Consider the following 16197-nt stretch of genomic DNA (forward strand, 5'->3'; position numbering starts at 1 on the left):
TTTTTCATTTCATGTAGACATTAGCAGGGTGGAAGAACCAAATTCAAATTCCACTCCCAATCCATTGTTTCAGCCACTCACACTTACCAAAGTAAAATGATTTAAAACTACCACTTTTAGAGTCGAATAAAGTGAGGGTTACACTGACAGTGTGCCAGGAACTTATGGACCTCAGCCCTCCTTTTCCATAAAATAAAATAAAGTAAATCTGATCATATTTTCAACACAGAATTAGAGATGCCACTGTACATTGCTGTGTCTTCAATAACCGGTAGGCTGTGCTTCCTTGTAAGAGATTGGATCAGAGATAAAATACAATACTGAGTTCCTTATGTTAATGTTCAGATATTTAGTAACATTTTATTGTTGTGTGGAATCTGTTCTATCTTAATTCCATCATATTTATTAGCTTCTCTAATGGATATTCTTAATGTTTAGATTTACTGAATTTCATTATATTGTTTGAAATTCTTTATAATTTATTTTCTTCCTGCAATTTCAGGGGAAGATATTTACTTCAATGGAGCCAGAACATGGTATCAATGATGTCTGCCTGTATCCAAATTCAGGTATGTTAAGTATATTAATATCTTGCTAAGTTCAAAAGGAAAAGCATGTATAAGCCAAACTGTGGTCTTTTTTTCTGTTCAGGTGATATGACTTAGGTCTACTTTCCTCCTTATGACAGCCCTAGCAATAAAGGGTTACTTGGCATTTAGTGTGTCCTTGTTTCCTCTACATCTGCATTGTATTGAAGCCTCTTTACAGTTAGAAGCTGCTGTGCTGTTAATTGAGTGATTGACCTCTTACTCTTTCAAATATCTCAAGTGATTCATTTCATAAGAATAGGAATTTTGGTCTATTGTCTTGGGGAAGTCCCAGATGAGTTAGAGCTTGCTTTCTAGAGCTAGGAAAAATCTCTTTACAGCAAATTTACAGATTGATTTTTCCTTGATTTAGATACAACACTTACTGTGCCCTCACTTAGATTTAATACTTTGGTTTTAAGTGCAGATTTTTAAGAGTGTAGATTTCCATGCTTTTTGTGACTGTTTTGAGGTGTGCTGCATTTCATAATGTTATGTTTAGAGATCAAAACTGAGGGTCACTTCTAACCAAGGTTTCCAGGACCTATCTTATGAGTAAAAATATTTTACAAAGTTGTGGTTATATGTGTAAATGTGCTTTGGTTGTACTTCAGGTATAACTGGCCTTAATTTTCCAGTTTAATTTGAATTGCTTTAGTTCTTAACTACTATGTGACACCTAATTCCTTTCTAGAAAGCAGTACTAAAAAAGTTGGTGTAAGTTAGGGCCACTAGGATGGGCCAAAATTCTTGGAACAGAGAATGCTTGTGTTGCAAACTCTACTATTACCCTCATTTTAGAGAGAGGTAGCAGCGGAGATAGAATGACTTGGGCTTTGATTCATCCTAGCAGCTCAAATTTAAGATTGTAGATAAGTGAGTTGGAGATTTTTAACAAGTTAAAACTGATCTTTGTCTTTTCTGCCAACTTCATTTAAGAATGTGTTGGGTTTTGGGTTTTTTTTGTAAGATAAGCAGTTAAATACTGATCCCTGATGAGATGGTGGGAAGTTTTGACCTTATGGAGCAGGGTATGTGTAGGGGTCGCTTTTTCTTAAAGTAAGGTAATTTAGCGGCAGTCAAGGAGGCAGAGACGACTCAGGCAACAGTTAGATCAGAAAGCTTACACCGAGGATAAAAGGACTTTATTCTTAGAACTTGACTTTTATCTACTTTCTTCCACACCGTGTCATCCCACAATTGGTCAGTCAACTGAGCTGAACATACATGGAAGAATTCTACTGGTCAAAAGGTCTCCTGCATTCTGCAGGTGGTTTCTTCCCCTTTAGAGGCACACTGCAAACTGCTTTCATTCAAGAATACACTCTGACCTGCTCCATGTCAACTCCTCAAACATTAGGGGGTCCACAGACCTGCTGAGTTAACCCCCCACCGGTATGTGTTGTGTGCCCTAGTTGTATGTGTGAGTTCACGTGGGTGTATTTGAGAGTAACTGTGGTAACAGGGTGGACTGTGCAACAGGGAGGTAGACAAACCTGATCTTTCATCCATAGTGGCTACAGAGAGAGGTCATTGGAGCAAATAACCTTTAGTACTTCAGCCAGGTTTCACCTTTGATAAGCTCATTGGTTTGATCCAAAAGAGAACCCAAGAGCAAATTAACATCCATGCAGCATTGATGATGAAGAGCTCAGCACAGGGAATGAAACAGAATAATTTACTTGACAGTGTATAGTCTTAGAGTAATTTAAGTTGGAAGGTACCTCTGGAAGTTGTTTATTTTCTACTCCAAGTGGGGCCAACTTGAAGTTAAGTGCAACTTTGAAGTCTGTCAGGTTGCTCCAGTCATAACCAGTCAAGTTTTGAATATGTCAGGGATGGGCATACTCAACTATGGATGCTCTGTAGCCTCTGTGGTATGTGGACATGCCTCATGTGCTTTTGCTGAAATGATTTTCATGAGGGTGTGCAGGAAGAATCTTGTAGCACAGAGAATTGAATGCACATATCTCCCTAATGTTACTATTGGACATTGCTTTTCACGTGTCTGATCTAGATCTAGATTGTGCATTCCAGTCCTATGTCCCACATCTCCTCCTTAACTCAGTACTGCTTTTCTTACTATTCTTTCTTCAACCATGTCTGTAGGGAAACAGGTTAATGGTTTTTGATAAGAACTGTTGTGGGATGAAAACTAGGTTGTATGTAGTAGTCATATGGAGACAGAGGGAAAAAACTACAACATATTGCAGTGGAAATTGAGAGATTTAAGGTAAGAGGTGATACATCATGTGTTTGTCATAAATGCTGTTGCACTAGCATTTAAGATGCCTAGAGCCACCTCATGCTTATTCAGAATTTAAAGAATAATAATGAATGAACATCTGAAAATAGGGAAATACTTTCAGTAAGATGAGCTTGCTGTTGTGGAAATACAATGTTATTTAAGTGACAGTGCGGCTTTGCCTCAGTGCTCTTTTTGGTGCCCCAGCGTTCTCAGAGCATTGCTGGCTACATGGCACAGGAAACCCAGGAGGTCTTGCCTAGCTTATTTTTTAACTCTTCATGTGACAGTGCTGCTCAGAAAGCACAAACCCCAGTCTCACTCTTATGACAGTTTTAACCCTGTATTGTCACAGTTATAAAGAAAAAAATAATGAAAAAGTGAAAGTACTTTGTAACAACATTAACCATTCTGAATTATTTCTGAACTAGTGAGTATATCAGTGACGAAGGAGGTGCTACAGATGTCATTTATCTGGACTTTTATCAGGTCTTTGACACAGTCCCCCACAAATTAAAGAGACATGGATTTGATGAGTGGACTGCTCAGGGGATGAGGAATTGACTGGACAGTCTTATCCAGAAAGTGTAGTTGTCAACAGCTCAATGTCCAGATGAGATCACTGACAAGTGTTATCCCTTGGGAGTCCATATCGGGACCAGTATTCTTTAATAGCTTCATTAATGACACAGACAGTGGGATCAAGTGCACCCTCACCAAATTGGCAGATGCCACCAAGCTGAGTGCTGCTTTTGGCACACCTGAAGGACAGGATGCCGTGCATGGGGACCTGGACAGGCTTGAGAAGTGGGCCCATAGGAACCTCATGCAGACAAAGTGCAAAATGCTGCATCTGTGTTGGGTTAAGCCCCACTGTCAGTACAGTGGCTGGGGAATGAACAGATCAGGAGCAGACCTGATGAGAATGACCTGGGGGTGCTGGTGGATGAGAGGCTGGACATGGCCTGGCAATGTGCACTCAGCCCAGAAAGCCAAATGTGTCCTGTGCTGCATCAAAAGCAACGTGGGCAGCAGGCCTGGGTAGGTGATTCTGCCCACAGGTGAGACCCCATCTGGAGTTCTGCATCCAGCTCTGGGGTCCCCTCCACAGGAAGGACATGAACCTGTTGGAGCAAGTCCAGAGGAGGCCACAAAAAGAAAGGACTGCATCATTTCTATGAAGAAGATGGGCTGAGAGAGTTGGTGGTGTTCAGCCTAGAAGAAGAGAAGGCTCTGGGGAAGACCTTATTGTGGCATTTCAGTGTTCAAAAGGGGCTTATAAGAGAGATGAGGACAAACTTTTTACCAGGGCCTGTTATTATAGGAGAAATGGTTTTAAACTAAAAGGAGACAGATTTACATTAGATACAAGGAAGAAATTCTTTATGAAGAGGGTGGCAAAACACTGGCAGAGGTTGCCCAGAGAAGTTGTGGATGCCGGATCCGTGGAAACATTGAAGGTCAGATTGGATGAAGCTCAGAGCAACCTGATCTAGTTGAAAACATTCATGATTGTTGTGCGGGGCAGGGAGTTGAACTAGATGGCCTTTAAAGGTCCCTTCCAAACCAAACTGTTCTGTGATTGTATAATTCTAGCAGTTATGGTAAATTGTATATCCATATACTGTTAATTATTATTCTTCCGTTGGGAGTTTTGTTGTAGTTCGTTTTTTTTGACTGAATTATTTTGCCAATCAGCTTCACTATTACTGCCTTTCCTGGTAAGCAAACCCAAACTACATGATGACAAACTTTAGTGGATCTTTTAATAGTTACAAATATCTTTCTCTGATTACACATACACAGAATGGGGCTTCACCGCTTACCAAGTAGTGTTTAATCAACTTCATTGAAGTTGTAGAATATAAATGAAACATGACAGTATCTTCAGTGTGTAGAAACCTGTGCCTCATTTGTTTCAACTGCTGTGAAAAATTTAAAGTTGAAAATTCGCATTTGCTAAAACTGCCTCTCCCACGTACTACCACTTCATACTCCCCTTTTCATTCCTCTGCACTCATGATACTGTATTTCAGGCCTTTTTCCAAAGATGGTCTTATTAAAACTTCTGGGAAAAGGTTCTCATTTATTTCTCTTTTAAAGTGATCAAACTAGGCCATTATACAGTTTGTTAGGGTGTGGTCACTGCCCATAAAAATTGGTTAAAACTAACAAACTAAAGCAATGAAAATGCGTGGAATAGACTTCTCCTTTCACAGAGTTTGGTTTTTTCATTCTTCTGTTTCCCCTGTATACACCCATGTGCTGTTCTGAAGTCTGGTTTTGTCTTCCTTTAATTATTGGTGGAAGACTCTCAAAGAGGAGGTTTTCCCTTTACTGTCATCTTTGAAGCACCTGCAGAATTAATTTCTGTCTTTAGTGATTCATATTCAGTCAATGGAGAAATGCTTTGTCTCATGAAACAGTAGTGAGCATGCTGTTAAGACAGCATGTAACCTATATACTGTAGTACTCTGTGTGTGTATGTATATATATATGTATATGCTTGAATTCTTGCTTTTTTCTTAAATTACCTCTAAACCTCTCCAGATACAGGGTTTAGCCCCAGTTTGCTGACTGAGTTTTCACAAATATCTTGCTTTGCCAGGAAAGCAAGCCCCCTTTTTTCTGACATTTTAAGTCCAGCTGCATTGTGTATTTATAATAAAAGGATTAGGTAGGAAGGATTACTCCACCCATGTTAATTGCATTCCTCTAGTTGGGTGTAAATTATATTTGTACCCTCTGGGTGTGTAGTAATTGACCCAATTCTTCACAGTCTGTGGCATATGTTACAGTTCTTTCAGATCAGAATGTTACCTAATTTGATGGCTCTTTTCTTCTGCATATTCAATCACTTGTGTTACCTGGTGATCAGCTTGGTAGGATCATCATTGGAAAGATAAAATTGAGATAAACATAAAACTATATGCCAAATGTACTTATTAAACTCTTTTATTTAGAAGGAAATTGAGAGTATTTCTGATTTTGACTTCACATGAAGTGTTGTGGCAGTAGGAGATTTTCCAAGGATTATAATGTTTCTACAGTAGTTTTTTTATATTCAGAGTGCTTAAAACCTTGGGTATATCACTAGATATTTCAAATTCTGCATTTGTCTTGGTTGGCTTCTGTTGAAGCCGCAATATCCTGTCTGTCATTCATTATGTGTGGAGAAGGTGCTGTTGTGTTGATTTCCCAAGATGAAATATGAATGAAGGTGCAAACCATGTTGTGATTTATGGCTTTCTTTACTCTGTAGACGTGTGTTTAAAAATCAAACAAAACCCCAAAACCCTCCTGTATGAATAATGTAAGTTATGCCCAAGGTAGGTTTTAAGTGCAGTACTAACTGGGTTTGCTCTAAACAATATTATGGGATGAACTGTTTAAAATAGTTATGAAAATGGGCAACCTGCATTTGTCTAAGGAATTTAAGTGGTGCTGAACAGTTAAGAGAGAGGACAAAGGGGAATGAATTTGTAGGAAATGAAGCTTTGTTAGTTATACTGCTATCAGACATTTCTTTCCATGGTATTTGATGCAACAATTTATTATAGTTTCAATGTTCCATTGCAGGCCAAGAATATGTACTGTATGAACGTTCATTTTTAAAGTAGTGTTATCCTTTTTTAACCAGTATTTTTAAATGTGGAAATCTCTTTTTAGGAATGCTAATGACTGCCAATGAAGCTCCTAAAATGAATATCTATTATATACCAGTAAGTAATACAAATTGTTGCTGATATTGCTCTTTAAAGACATGGTTGTTTGGTGCCATTCAGGTATTTTTGTTGAAAAATTATTTCTGCAAATTCATGTCTTCATTCTCTGACTTGTCACAATGAAGTAAATTTAAGTTAACCATAATTTATTAATGTAACATATTGAACTTAAAAACCAGCCTGTAATTTGCCTTTTGCTATCAGTTCCAAAATTGACTAATGACCATAGAAAATTCCAGTGGAGCTTTACTAGAAAAAGTAGTGGGTTTTGATAGCTGATGAGAAAAGAATTCCTAAATATTTCAAGATAATAATTTTGCTTTGTTATGAAATATTTCATTAGTGTCTCTAGTATGTGGTATATAGTGGCACAGTCATAACAGTAAATATTCTTCGCTGTTCTGACAAAGAAATGTTACTGTGTGGCTTCAAGTATTTCTTGGCTGTAGCTTCTGCTCAATGCCCTACTTCAGTTGCAGCTTTTCACTGGATAAGCTCTTCACTTGAAAGGCTTAACTGTAGGTTTAACTATATACTGTATTGGCAGATTGGTTTAAGGAAGGCTTAACAGCAAGCCTTATGGTTAGGGAATGGTACAGAAAATTACACCTGCATTTCACTCTTGGTTTAATGTCTACAGTGCATTCTCTAGGGTTTTTTTGTCCTGGTAGAAGATAAACATTAGGATACATATGTAAATGTTCCATGCAGAATAGCTGACCAGACTCTAAAAGTACCTACCCTTCTTCTTAAGTAATATTCACATTCTGGACAAACTATAAAGTTTATGAATATTGAAATATATATTTAACTATTTTTTAAATCAGCCAAAAAGTCTTCATTCAGATAATCAATTTTAAATTAATTTATACTTAGTTTTGTTTCGTTCGTTTCTGGGTCATCCTGTTGCTGTCTCCACCATGTTTGATCTTTATTACATTTGAGGTAGAGATTCATCAGTTTACATTTCTTGTTGTACAGTAGACACTCTATACCTGTTGTAGATACATGTTTAAACACAGCAGTATGCACCTCTAAACACTTTTAGAACAGTCTACTTATATTTACTTACATTATTTATACTTAAGTTCTGCGTTTGTCATTTATGTCAGGTTGTTCCTTGGATGTAAACTACCTATTTCTCTAATTAATCTCTAACCAATTTACGTCCTGTTAATGGGTGATGTTCCATACTTTGAATAACAAAGGGGGAAAATAAATAGTTTTGTATTTATGAGAAAATATTAGCCATAGTTAGAAGCTGAACAGTTTGTAAGGTTGAGAGAGTAGCTCTTCAAGCATTTTTTTTCTATTGTCTTTTTAATGAGTGAACTGGGGAAGACAAAGTCCCATATTTTCAGTCTGAGTTTTTAAAATTGGAACAAATTAGTTACTCAAGTAATTCAGATGGCAGAAGCATTCCTTCTGTCACTAAAGGTGAAGTTCAGCTTACCTCTGAAATTTGTGTGCTAAGATTTTTTTTTTAGTGCACGTGTGCATAATACATGAACTCGACAGCTATAATACATGAGAAGTGCATTTCCAACTTAGCCGGACAATTATTTCATTGTCTGGATTGTCACCAGTGGTGAACGTTTGTTAGAACTTGTTCAAGCTAGTAATATTTTGAGCATTCTTTGCACATATTATAAATCAAAGTGAGAAATACTTACTCTTTGCTCTCTCAAAAGTCTCTTGTAGAATCCTTCAGGAATACTGAATTCATGTTTCTGAAGTCAGACAAGTAATTTTTAGCCAAGAAATGCAAGCACTCTGTGATCTCAGATCATATACAGAGACATTATTGCAAACATGAATACTAATACTATCTAGTATTTTTGCAGCATGAAGGCTATTTCAATGAAGATTAACATAAATCTTGCCTTAAACCATCTTAATTTGTCACTATTCTCTGTTCATTGGTACCTGTCTACCTGAACTTTTTGGGATTATACATTTTAATGGATTTTACATTTGTGACACATGAGTATACAAATGGACCCAAATGATGAATGTTAAAGCATAAATCCAAGTATGAGTTCTATTTTTGAAATATTGTTGTGTGTGTGTGTCTCTCGGCTTTGCAAACGAAGATTTGGGAAGGGCTGTCCCCACGCGGGTGTGCCCTTCCAGCCTGCACAGTGGATTTTAGGTGAGGCTCAGCGTGCGCAGAACTGGCCCCACCGTTTAAGTCCTGAGGTTCATCTGCCACGGCCGAGCAAGCTTGGACAGTGACAGTGAAATCCTCAGGACTAGAACCTACAGCACCCGGCATTTCCCACGGGGTCTCCCATCCAAGTACTAATCCGGGGCTGATCCTGCATAGCTTCCGAGATCTGACGGGATCGGATGTCATTTAAAGTTTAATTCAGAGTCTATTGCCCAGATTAAATTTGCTTTTTGAATAAGCTGAACTTCTCCAGTTTGTGTCAATGGTTTTGAGTTTGAAGGCTGCTAAGGATACTTTAAATACTGTCATGATTTTTTTAGTTGACAATCTGTGGTTAATTTTAAAACACGTAATGCTTATTTTAGAAAATAGAAAAGTTAAATGTAGTGAGAAGAAGTTATTTTGAAATAGAGACAGAATTCTCACACTATAGTCTGACTTTTTTACCCTGTCTGCCTTTTTACAGGCAAGACTGAAGGGGCTGGCACAGGCAGTGTTGTATAATTGAAGGGGTTTTACTGCATTTCCTAAAAATCAAATATGTAGCTCACTAAATCTGTTTTTGTTGGCAGTTTTAGGTTTTTTTAAACTACCTTTTAAATGAAGAAAGTATAAAAGGAGGCAGTTGTGTCAGCCTTAAACTGCTCCAGGGCATTTGTTATTAAGGAAAACTCAATGTTATTAACGTGTCCATGTTACAATTTTATTCCTTGATCTTTTTGACTAGTTATTTGAGCTCAGAGATGCACACCTGTCCTTTCTGTGTCAGTAGATTATTAATATATGCGGGTTTTTTCATCCTTGGAACACAGTAATTTCATTGGACTGGCAAAAACAAGTTTGGTTGAATGGGTCTTTGGAGAAAAACTTTAAAGAACCTTATCTCTTTTCATAGTCTCATGTTCTGGCCTTTTCTAAGAACTAGGATTCACATTTTTTTCAATGAATAGCCTAATTTTCTATTTGTTTGTTTACTTTGAGATAGACGCGTATACTGCTGTAACTGTGTCCTCTGTCTTTGAGGTGTTGACAAGAACTGAGTTACAAGTCTTGAATTCCCAACAGAATAAATGCCTGGGGGAAATGTTGCTGCTACCAAGGACAGTTGTGTTTCTTGGAAGTCCTTTTGTGTAAATAAAACCCATTTGATTGTCCTATCCCCTCATTGCCCTGTAGCGCTAGTACTTTTCTTGTTTTAAATCTTCATTGAAACAGCTACAAGGGATTGCCATGGCTGTGGTCAAGGAGGGTACTTAAAATCTCAAATGTGTGGTGCTGTACTCTATGTAAGAAAGATGTGGATGGGTGTAGACAGCCCCAGCATCCTCTGTCCTTGATTGAAGTTGGCCAGACAGTGTAGGACTGTGCCCAGCCTAGTATACCCTGCCTCTCAGCAAGTTTTATTGGTGTGGGCACAGTGCTGTGCTAACACAGCTACATGGCTGCTGAACTAGAGCTGGCTTGTGGCCCGCCAGCTTGGAGTATGGTCTGACTGAGCTCATGTCTGACTGAATTATCTGTGTACATGTGCCTGTTCTCTCCATTGTTAATGCCAAAGCTGAATTTCCATTTCAAACCCCCCAAAATTACTCTCTTGAACTTTATGATTATAAAAGATTTGACAATGAGTATCATAATATTGTGTGTAAATAAAATGGCATCAGCTTCTCCTGAAGAAATTTCATCAAGATAGGTATGACAGTTGAGACTGGGAATGTCTGAGAACACTGTGAATTTCCTATAAAAAAGTAAAAAGTTACTGCAGTTGTTTCTTTTGTGTGCAGAGCTTTTAGTAGAGGAAATAGTGATTTTTTTTTGTTTCCTAGAAAGGACAGGCGGGTTTGCTTTTAAATGGAAGAAGGCACCTTACATAGGTACACAGTGCAGAGAGTGAGCAAAAGCCAAATTGAATCTGGCCATTAATATGAAATGTTTTTTTAACATAGGCAACAACCTGAGTGGGTTAGCTTAGAGTCTTTGTTTTGTTTTATTTTTTGGGCTTTAATGAGGGCAAGTGCCTCTGACTAGAATTGGGCTGTTTGCCAATAGTTTAATAGCTAACTTGCAGTTTATGCAAACATTTGGAACCTACTTCTTGCCAGCTGGCTTCCTGGTACATCACTTTGATGTGTGCCTCGGGAAGGTTGAAATGAAAGTTGTGTGTGCCTTGGGATAGTTTTTAGACTACTGACTCAGAAACGTAAGTTGAGTCAATAGTGCAACCTGGTCCTGGCCAAAGAAGCGAAGAAAGGCAGAAGTCCACTGACACATGGTGGTCCACTGGCCTGGGATCTAAGATGAGTCAGATTCTCTTTGTTTAATTAGGGCTGTCAGATTCCAGGACATACAATGTTCTCTTTTCAGGCTGTACAGAAACCTCTGTACATGTCAGCTCCTGGGTGCTCTGGGTGGAAAGCAAGAGCCATAGGTGTTACTCTGAGTGTTTACCACTGGTTACATGAACATGTCTGATCTTAGCACAGACATTGCAAATCAGTCCTGTCTCCTTTATTGGACTTGAAACTTTGGGCTACATTCTGAAACTGAAACTTGCTCTATTCATTAGGCTGTTAAGAGAGCAATTAAGCATGTAATTAATTGAGTGTAATATTCTGTGCACTGGATTTTTTTACCTTTTCTGCAGTCTTGGCAGAACACTCCCTGTTGAGGCTAGAAGCAATGTACTTTGGTGTCGTGAAGTTATTAAGCTCTTTAAGAAAAAATAAATCCTGGAGCATCTCTGGCTTCTTTTCAGGTGGTTTTGGAAAATCATTTGATATCCTAGCCCTCTTCTAGTTCAGGGCTGTTTGAGTTATAAACTGGAAATGTTTCAAGAGCAAGTATTTCTTGCCTACTCAATGATTGAGTTTCTCCAAGAGTAAAAGGGGTCTGATACAATACCCGCTTTGGATATGTGGATCTCTTTATTGCTAGAAATAGCATTAATTTTGTGCTCTTCAAATTGGGTGGCTTTTCAGCTAAGCCAGCTATTCCTGATTCTTCTTTCCTTTCATGCATGATATTTCAATTAATTTTGGTTTTCCTTTTTTTTAATATTCTTCTAGCCTGGTTTAATTAATCCTTATCACCGTCTTTTTGTTTTGACTATGCCTCAAAAATGCTTATTCTTAAACAAAAATACAGATTTTTTTCCTTAGATTTAGGGAAAAATTTTTAGAAAATCTTAGAAAAACTAGCTTTTCCTTAGTAGTTAAACCCTGAAATAATATAATCACAGATTAAGGCAGCAAATCCTACTAGTTCATATGTATTCATTTAATGCACTGTATATTTAATGAAACAAATCTGTAGAGGGAACTTGTACTGAAGGAAATACAAGTAAAGACAGTTTTTAATACCTTTATTCAACTCCTTTGTTGTTTGTTTTTATTTTTTAATACTAGTTTGGAATAGTTCTGGAACGTAAATTGACCACAGTTGTGTTCAATTCACTTACAGACAAAAAAAGCACTTATCTGAAGTAGATTAGTATTTTCTGTCTTTCTGGTGATAGAGTGCTCTCACTGGTTCTGTACAAGAGGTTATGACCATCAGATATCAACCTTTACAGTCTGTCATTTTTCACTTTAAAAGATGTGGGAGTTTTCTCCTGTGTTGTACTTTCCACACTTATTTGTGGTCACAGCCTTTCAGAACAGTTTTATCACTCTAAGACAATGTTCTCATCCTTTCATTATTTTGGAATCTACTTATTCTCTCTTTTTGTCTCTTGGGTCCTTATATGGTAGGAATACAAATAGAAAAACACCTATCCACGTCTTGTACTTATGCCCTGAAGGCCAGTGTTCTGTGTAGTCAGCTGTCATTCAAACGGCTCATGGGTGCTGTTACAGTGAGATCTTCTGAACTGACTTTCTGCTTCTGCATGGGAAAAGTTATGAAGCAAATTACACAATTCTTTTTATATTTATGTCTGTCATTTTGGCACCAGTGGGACAGATTAGGAGTAGAGTATGAGATTTTGATTTCTTTTAGGATGTTTTCATGCCTTCTGATTGGCAGTATTAGGTCATTCTGCATTAGTGCTGCCTCAGCTGTTGTCTTGAAGATCGTATGATGGGGCTCTGTTTTTTAGAAGACAGTTCTCAGAAGGCAGTTGTTCATCTCCTTCAATACAGCCCTTACCTGAGAAGATTTAGGTAAAGAGCAAAGGAGCAATGAAACTGGTTTGTGCTAAGAGATTTTTTTCTATCCTGAAACAATATGTAGTGTAGAAAAATATTTCATACTCTTAGGGGAAAAAAAGAACAAAAAATAAAAATATGGTAGTTTTGACGCAGAGTGGAAAATGTTGGTTGTTAGTCTTAACCTTAGTTAGCTCATTTTGAGAACTGAGATGTCTGGAAAGAAGGGATGTTATGAAGTAGTGTATTACAGTTGTGCTTTGGAGCTGCCAAGTGTCAAAATAAGAAATTTTCCAGTAATAAAAAGACACTTGAGTACATCTTTTGCCTTTGAGCTAATTATGAGTTTTGATATATCAGTCTTGTAGAACTGTGTTTTCCATCCAGAACAGTTTCATCCTTCACACAGAAAACTGTGCAAACAATATGAAAAGAATGTCTGGTTAATGATACATTACCTATTTCACAATTTTTACAAGCATAGGAAAAAAGTTGTTTATCTTCACAAACAGAAATGTGAGCTTCCTACTTTTAACCTAAACACTTTCAAACTGAAAAATAACCTGCTGGACTTATTCCCAACAAAGGATATCCTCCATTTCCCATGTGCTGGCTGAGAGACACTTATCACATGTATTTAGAAGGAAAACACTAATGTGCAGTAATCAGGAAACAGTTCTTGATCTTCCTGTGAAACTTGTTTAGATGTTTTTTTGATGTTGATGATATAGTAGTTTGACATCAGGTATAGATGATGAAGGTGTATAAGCCCTGCTCAGGGCTGTCGTGTTTGATAGTATGCTGGGCAGCACTTCATTATTATTTTTTGAACAGACAGCAGCATGCTGCATACCCTTCACAGAGCATGGAAGAAAACTCTTAAAAGCAGAAGTTGTATGGAATTTTATCAGGTTTTTGCTCCAACAGTTGACAGAAGACTCACGTGTGTTTTGGTGTTGTGACTGTTTCTTGAGCAATCAGTCATAATGGACCCTCTGTTCTTGAGTTCCTGTTTAAAGAAACTGGTTTGGAGGGAGGAGTGTGCTCCTCTCTTTTTAAGCCTTGAGTATCTGAAAGATTTCTTAAGTTGCACTTATTCTTTCATTTGGGCCATCTATTCTTTACTTGATTTCTGAAAATTTAGAATTGCAGTTGCCTCGCTTCAGTCGGTGAAGAGAGAAACAGTCATAAATAATGAAAAGAAGAAAGGAAGTTTTGTACTATACTATGGTCTATCGGCACATAATAAGAACTAGTGCCTTTTAGCTTTTGAATCAAAAGAGACAAAGAACGTGAGAATTTTCTCTGTGACAATTTCAACTGTCTTTCTTTCATTATGTTTGAAAGCAGAGGATTATTGGTATTGTCATCTTCTGTGCTCAATAGTGAACCAAATGTGTTATGAGTTACCAAGATTTAAGATTTCTATCACAGAAACTTGAGAGGTAAATAAAACCATCATATATATGAAAGCTTTCAAGAATTTATTTGAAATATGTTTTCCACTGAAAATTATTTCATAAGTTATATAAAATTTCTTCTCTCTAGCATTATGCTCTGTAAACAGGTTGGTTTATGCTGAGCTTATCTTCATTTTCAGTCTGGAGGAGTTGCACGTTTCTAGCAGGTAGTTGGTTTTCCTTCCTATTGTATTGTCTGGCAGTAGCTGTATAAACTCACAGAGAAGTCTTCCTCCCACATTTGCAAAAAGCAATTAAGCTGCAACAGTAGGGAGTTACTAGAAGCTCACACATTCCTAGACTTCAGTAGTTTTTCAGTTGCTTAAGGTGGGCATACAGCTGGATTTGCCATTACCTTTAGATCTGTAGCATCCCTCAGATTTTCCTAAAATATGGGTCACAATCAAGTACAGTTAAGTCATCTCTAAAGTTCCTTGGCATCTGACTTGTACTATAAAAGCCCTGTTGTTCCCAGACACTTAAAAGCATGAGAGGCAAGACCCCAGACCCCTCACAATGTGACAGTGGAGGAATTTTCCTCTCCCATCAGAGAAATGGAGAAGGGGCCTTGATGGCACTTGACATTTCTGGCTTATTTTTGGTGGTTCTTACTTGTTAATTTTGGTTGCCATCAGAGGCTGTTGTAGACTTACTAAAATTGATGCATATGTTGCTCTCATCTCTATTGGTAGTAATACTTTTGTCCATTCATGGCCTATGCCCTTAGTATTGCAAGAAAAACCATTATGGTTTTGAGAAATGAATGTCTGAACACGTTGAACAGTTAGGAGCTGTGTAGAAGATCTTATCTTGTTTAAAAAGAAAGGCCAAGGCAGTTACAAAGTCTCTGACTTGCCATTGCCTTGTCTGTCACCCTGGCAGTCACAATGAAAATGCAAGGGGAGAGCTTTGTGAGGGATTTAATTTTTGAAGAGTGCTGTGATGGTGTGTGGGGTTTTTGTTAGATGATATAAACTGTGGCAATGGTGTCGCCTGTGAAGGAGGGGTGTGCTGACTCAGTGACATTGAGTCAATGAACAGTAAATTGGACTCATGACGGTTCTAATGAATATCGAAACCTACAGAAAGGCATTGGTAAAAGTGCTCTCAGTCAGATGTGGTAGGGAATGGGAGGTGTGAATGGCCAAAGTAAAATGTGGTTCCTGTCTTTTATTGTCAGCAAGGCTGATTAGCTGATCATACCTGATCATCTGCACCTTTTTTTTTCATGGATAAACAGATGGTCAGCAAATGTTTGTTACTAAAAAAAAACCTGTGAAATGAGTCTCAGCTGAACTTACTGCACAGTATTTACCGAAGTGCCTCTATTTTTACATCATGTATGGTATGTGAGCTGCTGTATTAGAATAAGAACAGACTTTCAGGAACTTTTTATTAATTTTCAGCTGATATTTTTGGAAAAGTGCTTGAAGTAGGTCATGCTTATAACACATGCTTTGAGAAAGCCACTCTCCTTTTACCTTTTGAGCTTCATTTGATTAGTTGACTCGATGTGAAAGTAGTGGGTTCTTGTACTTCAAGTTTCAGTCTATTTTTTTGACCTCACATTCCCAAGTCCAGTTGTCTGAAGATCTAAAATCTGTAGGGAGTCTGATAAATAAAAGATCGGTAGCAATACTGATAAAATGTTTGGTATTTATGAAAGCATAAGACTCCTTACTCAGTGCCACGGTTGCTATGTCACAGTTGACTTGAGTAGTGTCTCTTTTTTTGTCCTGTCTTGTGAGGAAAAGAGCTATTCTTCTCTACAAATTTAAGGAGCAACTTTATTTGCTGAGAAATTATTTGCTGTTCCAATCTTTAGGGCATTTTTCCCAACAGTACGAACAACTCATCTGTTCTCT

At 37.7% G+C, this 16197-nt stretch overlaps 1 protein-coding gene across 1 annotated transcript in view; it reads left to right on the forward strand.

Annotated features, from left to right (window-relative positions):
• Positions 1-16197, forward strand: part of NOL10 (nucleolar protein 10) — a 52074-nt gene that overhangs the window by 13256 nt on the left and 22621 nt on the right. The window contains exons 12-13 of the mRNA XM_071548344.1: positions 503-569; positions 6502-6554. Of these exons, the coding sequence (XP_071404445.1) occupies positions 503-569; positions 6502-6554 (120 nt within the window). The remainder of the gene's footprint in view (positions 1-502; positions 570-6501; positions 6555-16197) is intronic.

Source organism: Pithys albifrons, chromosome 2 (assembly GCF_047495875.1).
Source record: "Pithys albifrons albifrons isolate INPA30051 chromosome 2, PitAlb_v1, whole genome shotgun sequence".
Classification (NCBI taxonomy): Eukaryota; Metazoa; Chordata; class Aves; order Passeriformes; family Thamnophilidae; genus Pithys; species Pithys albifrons.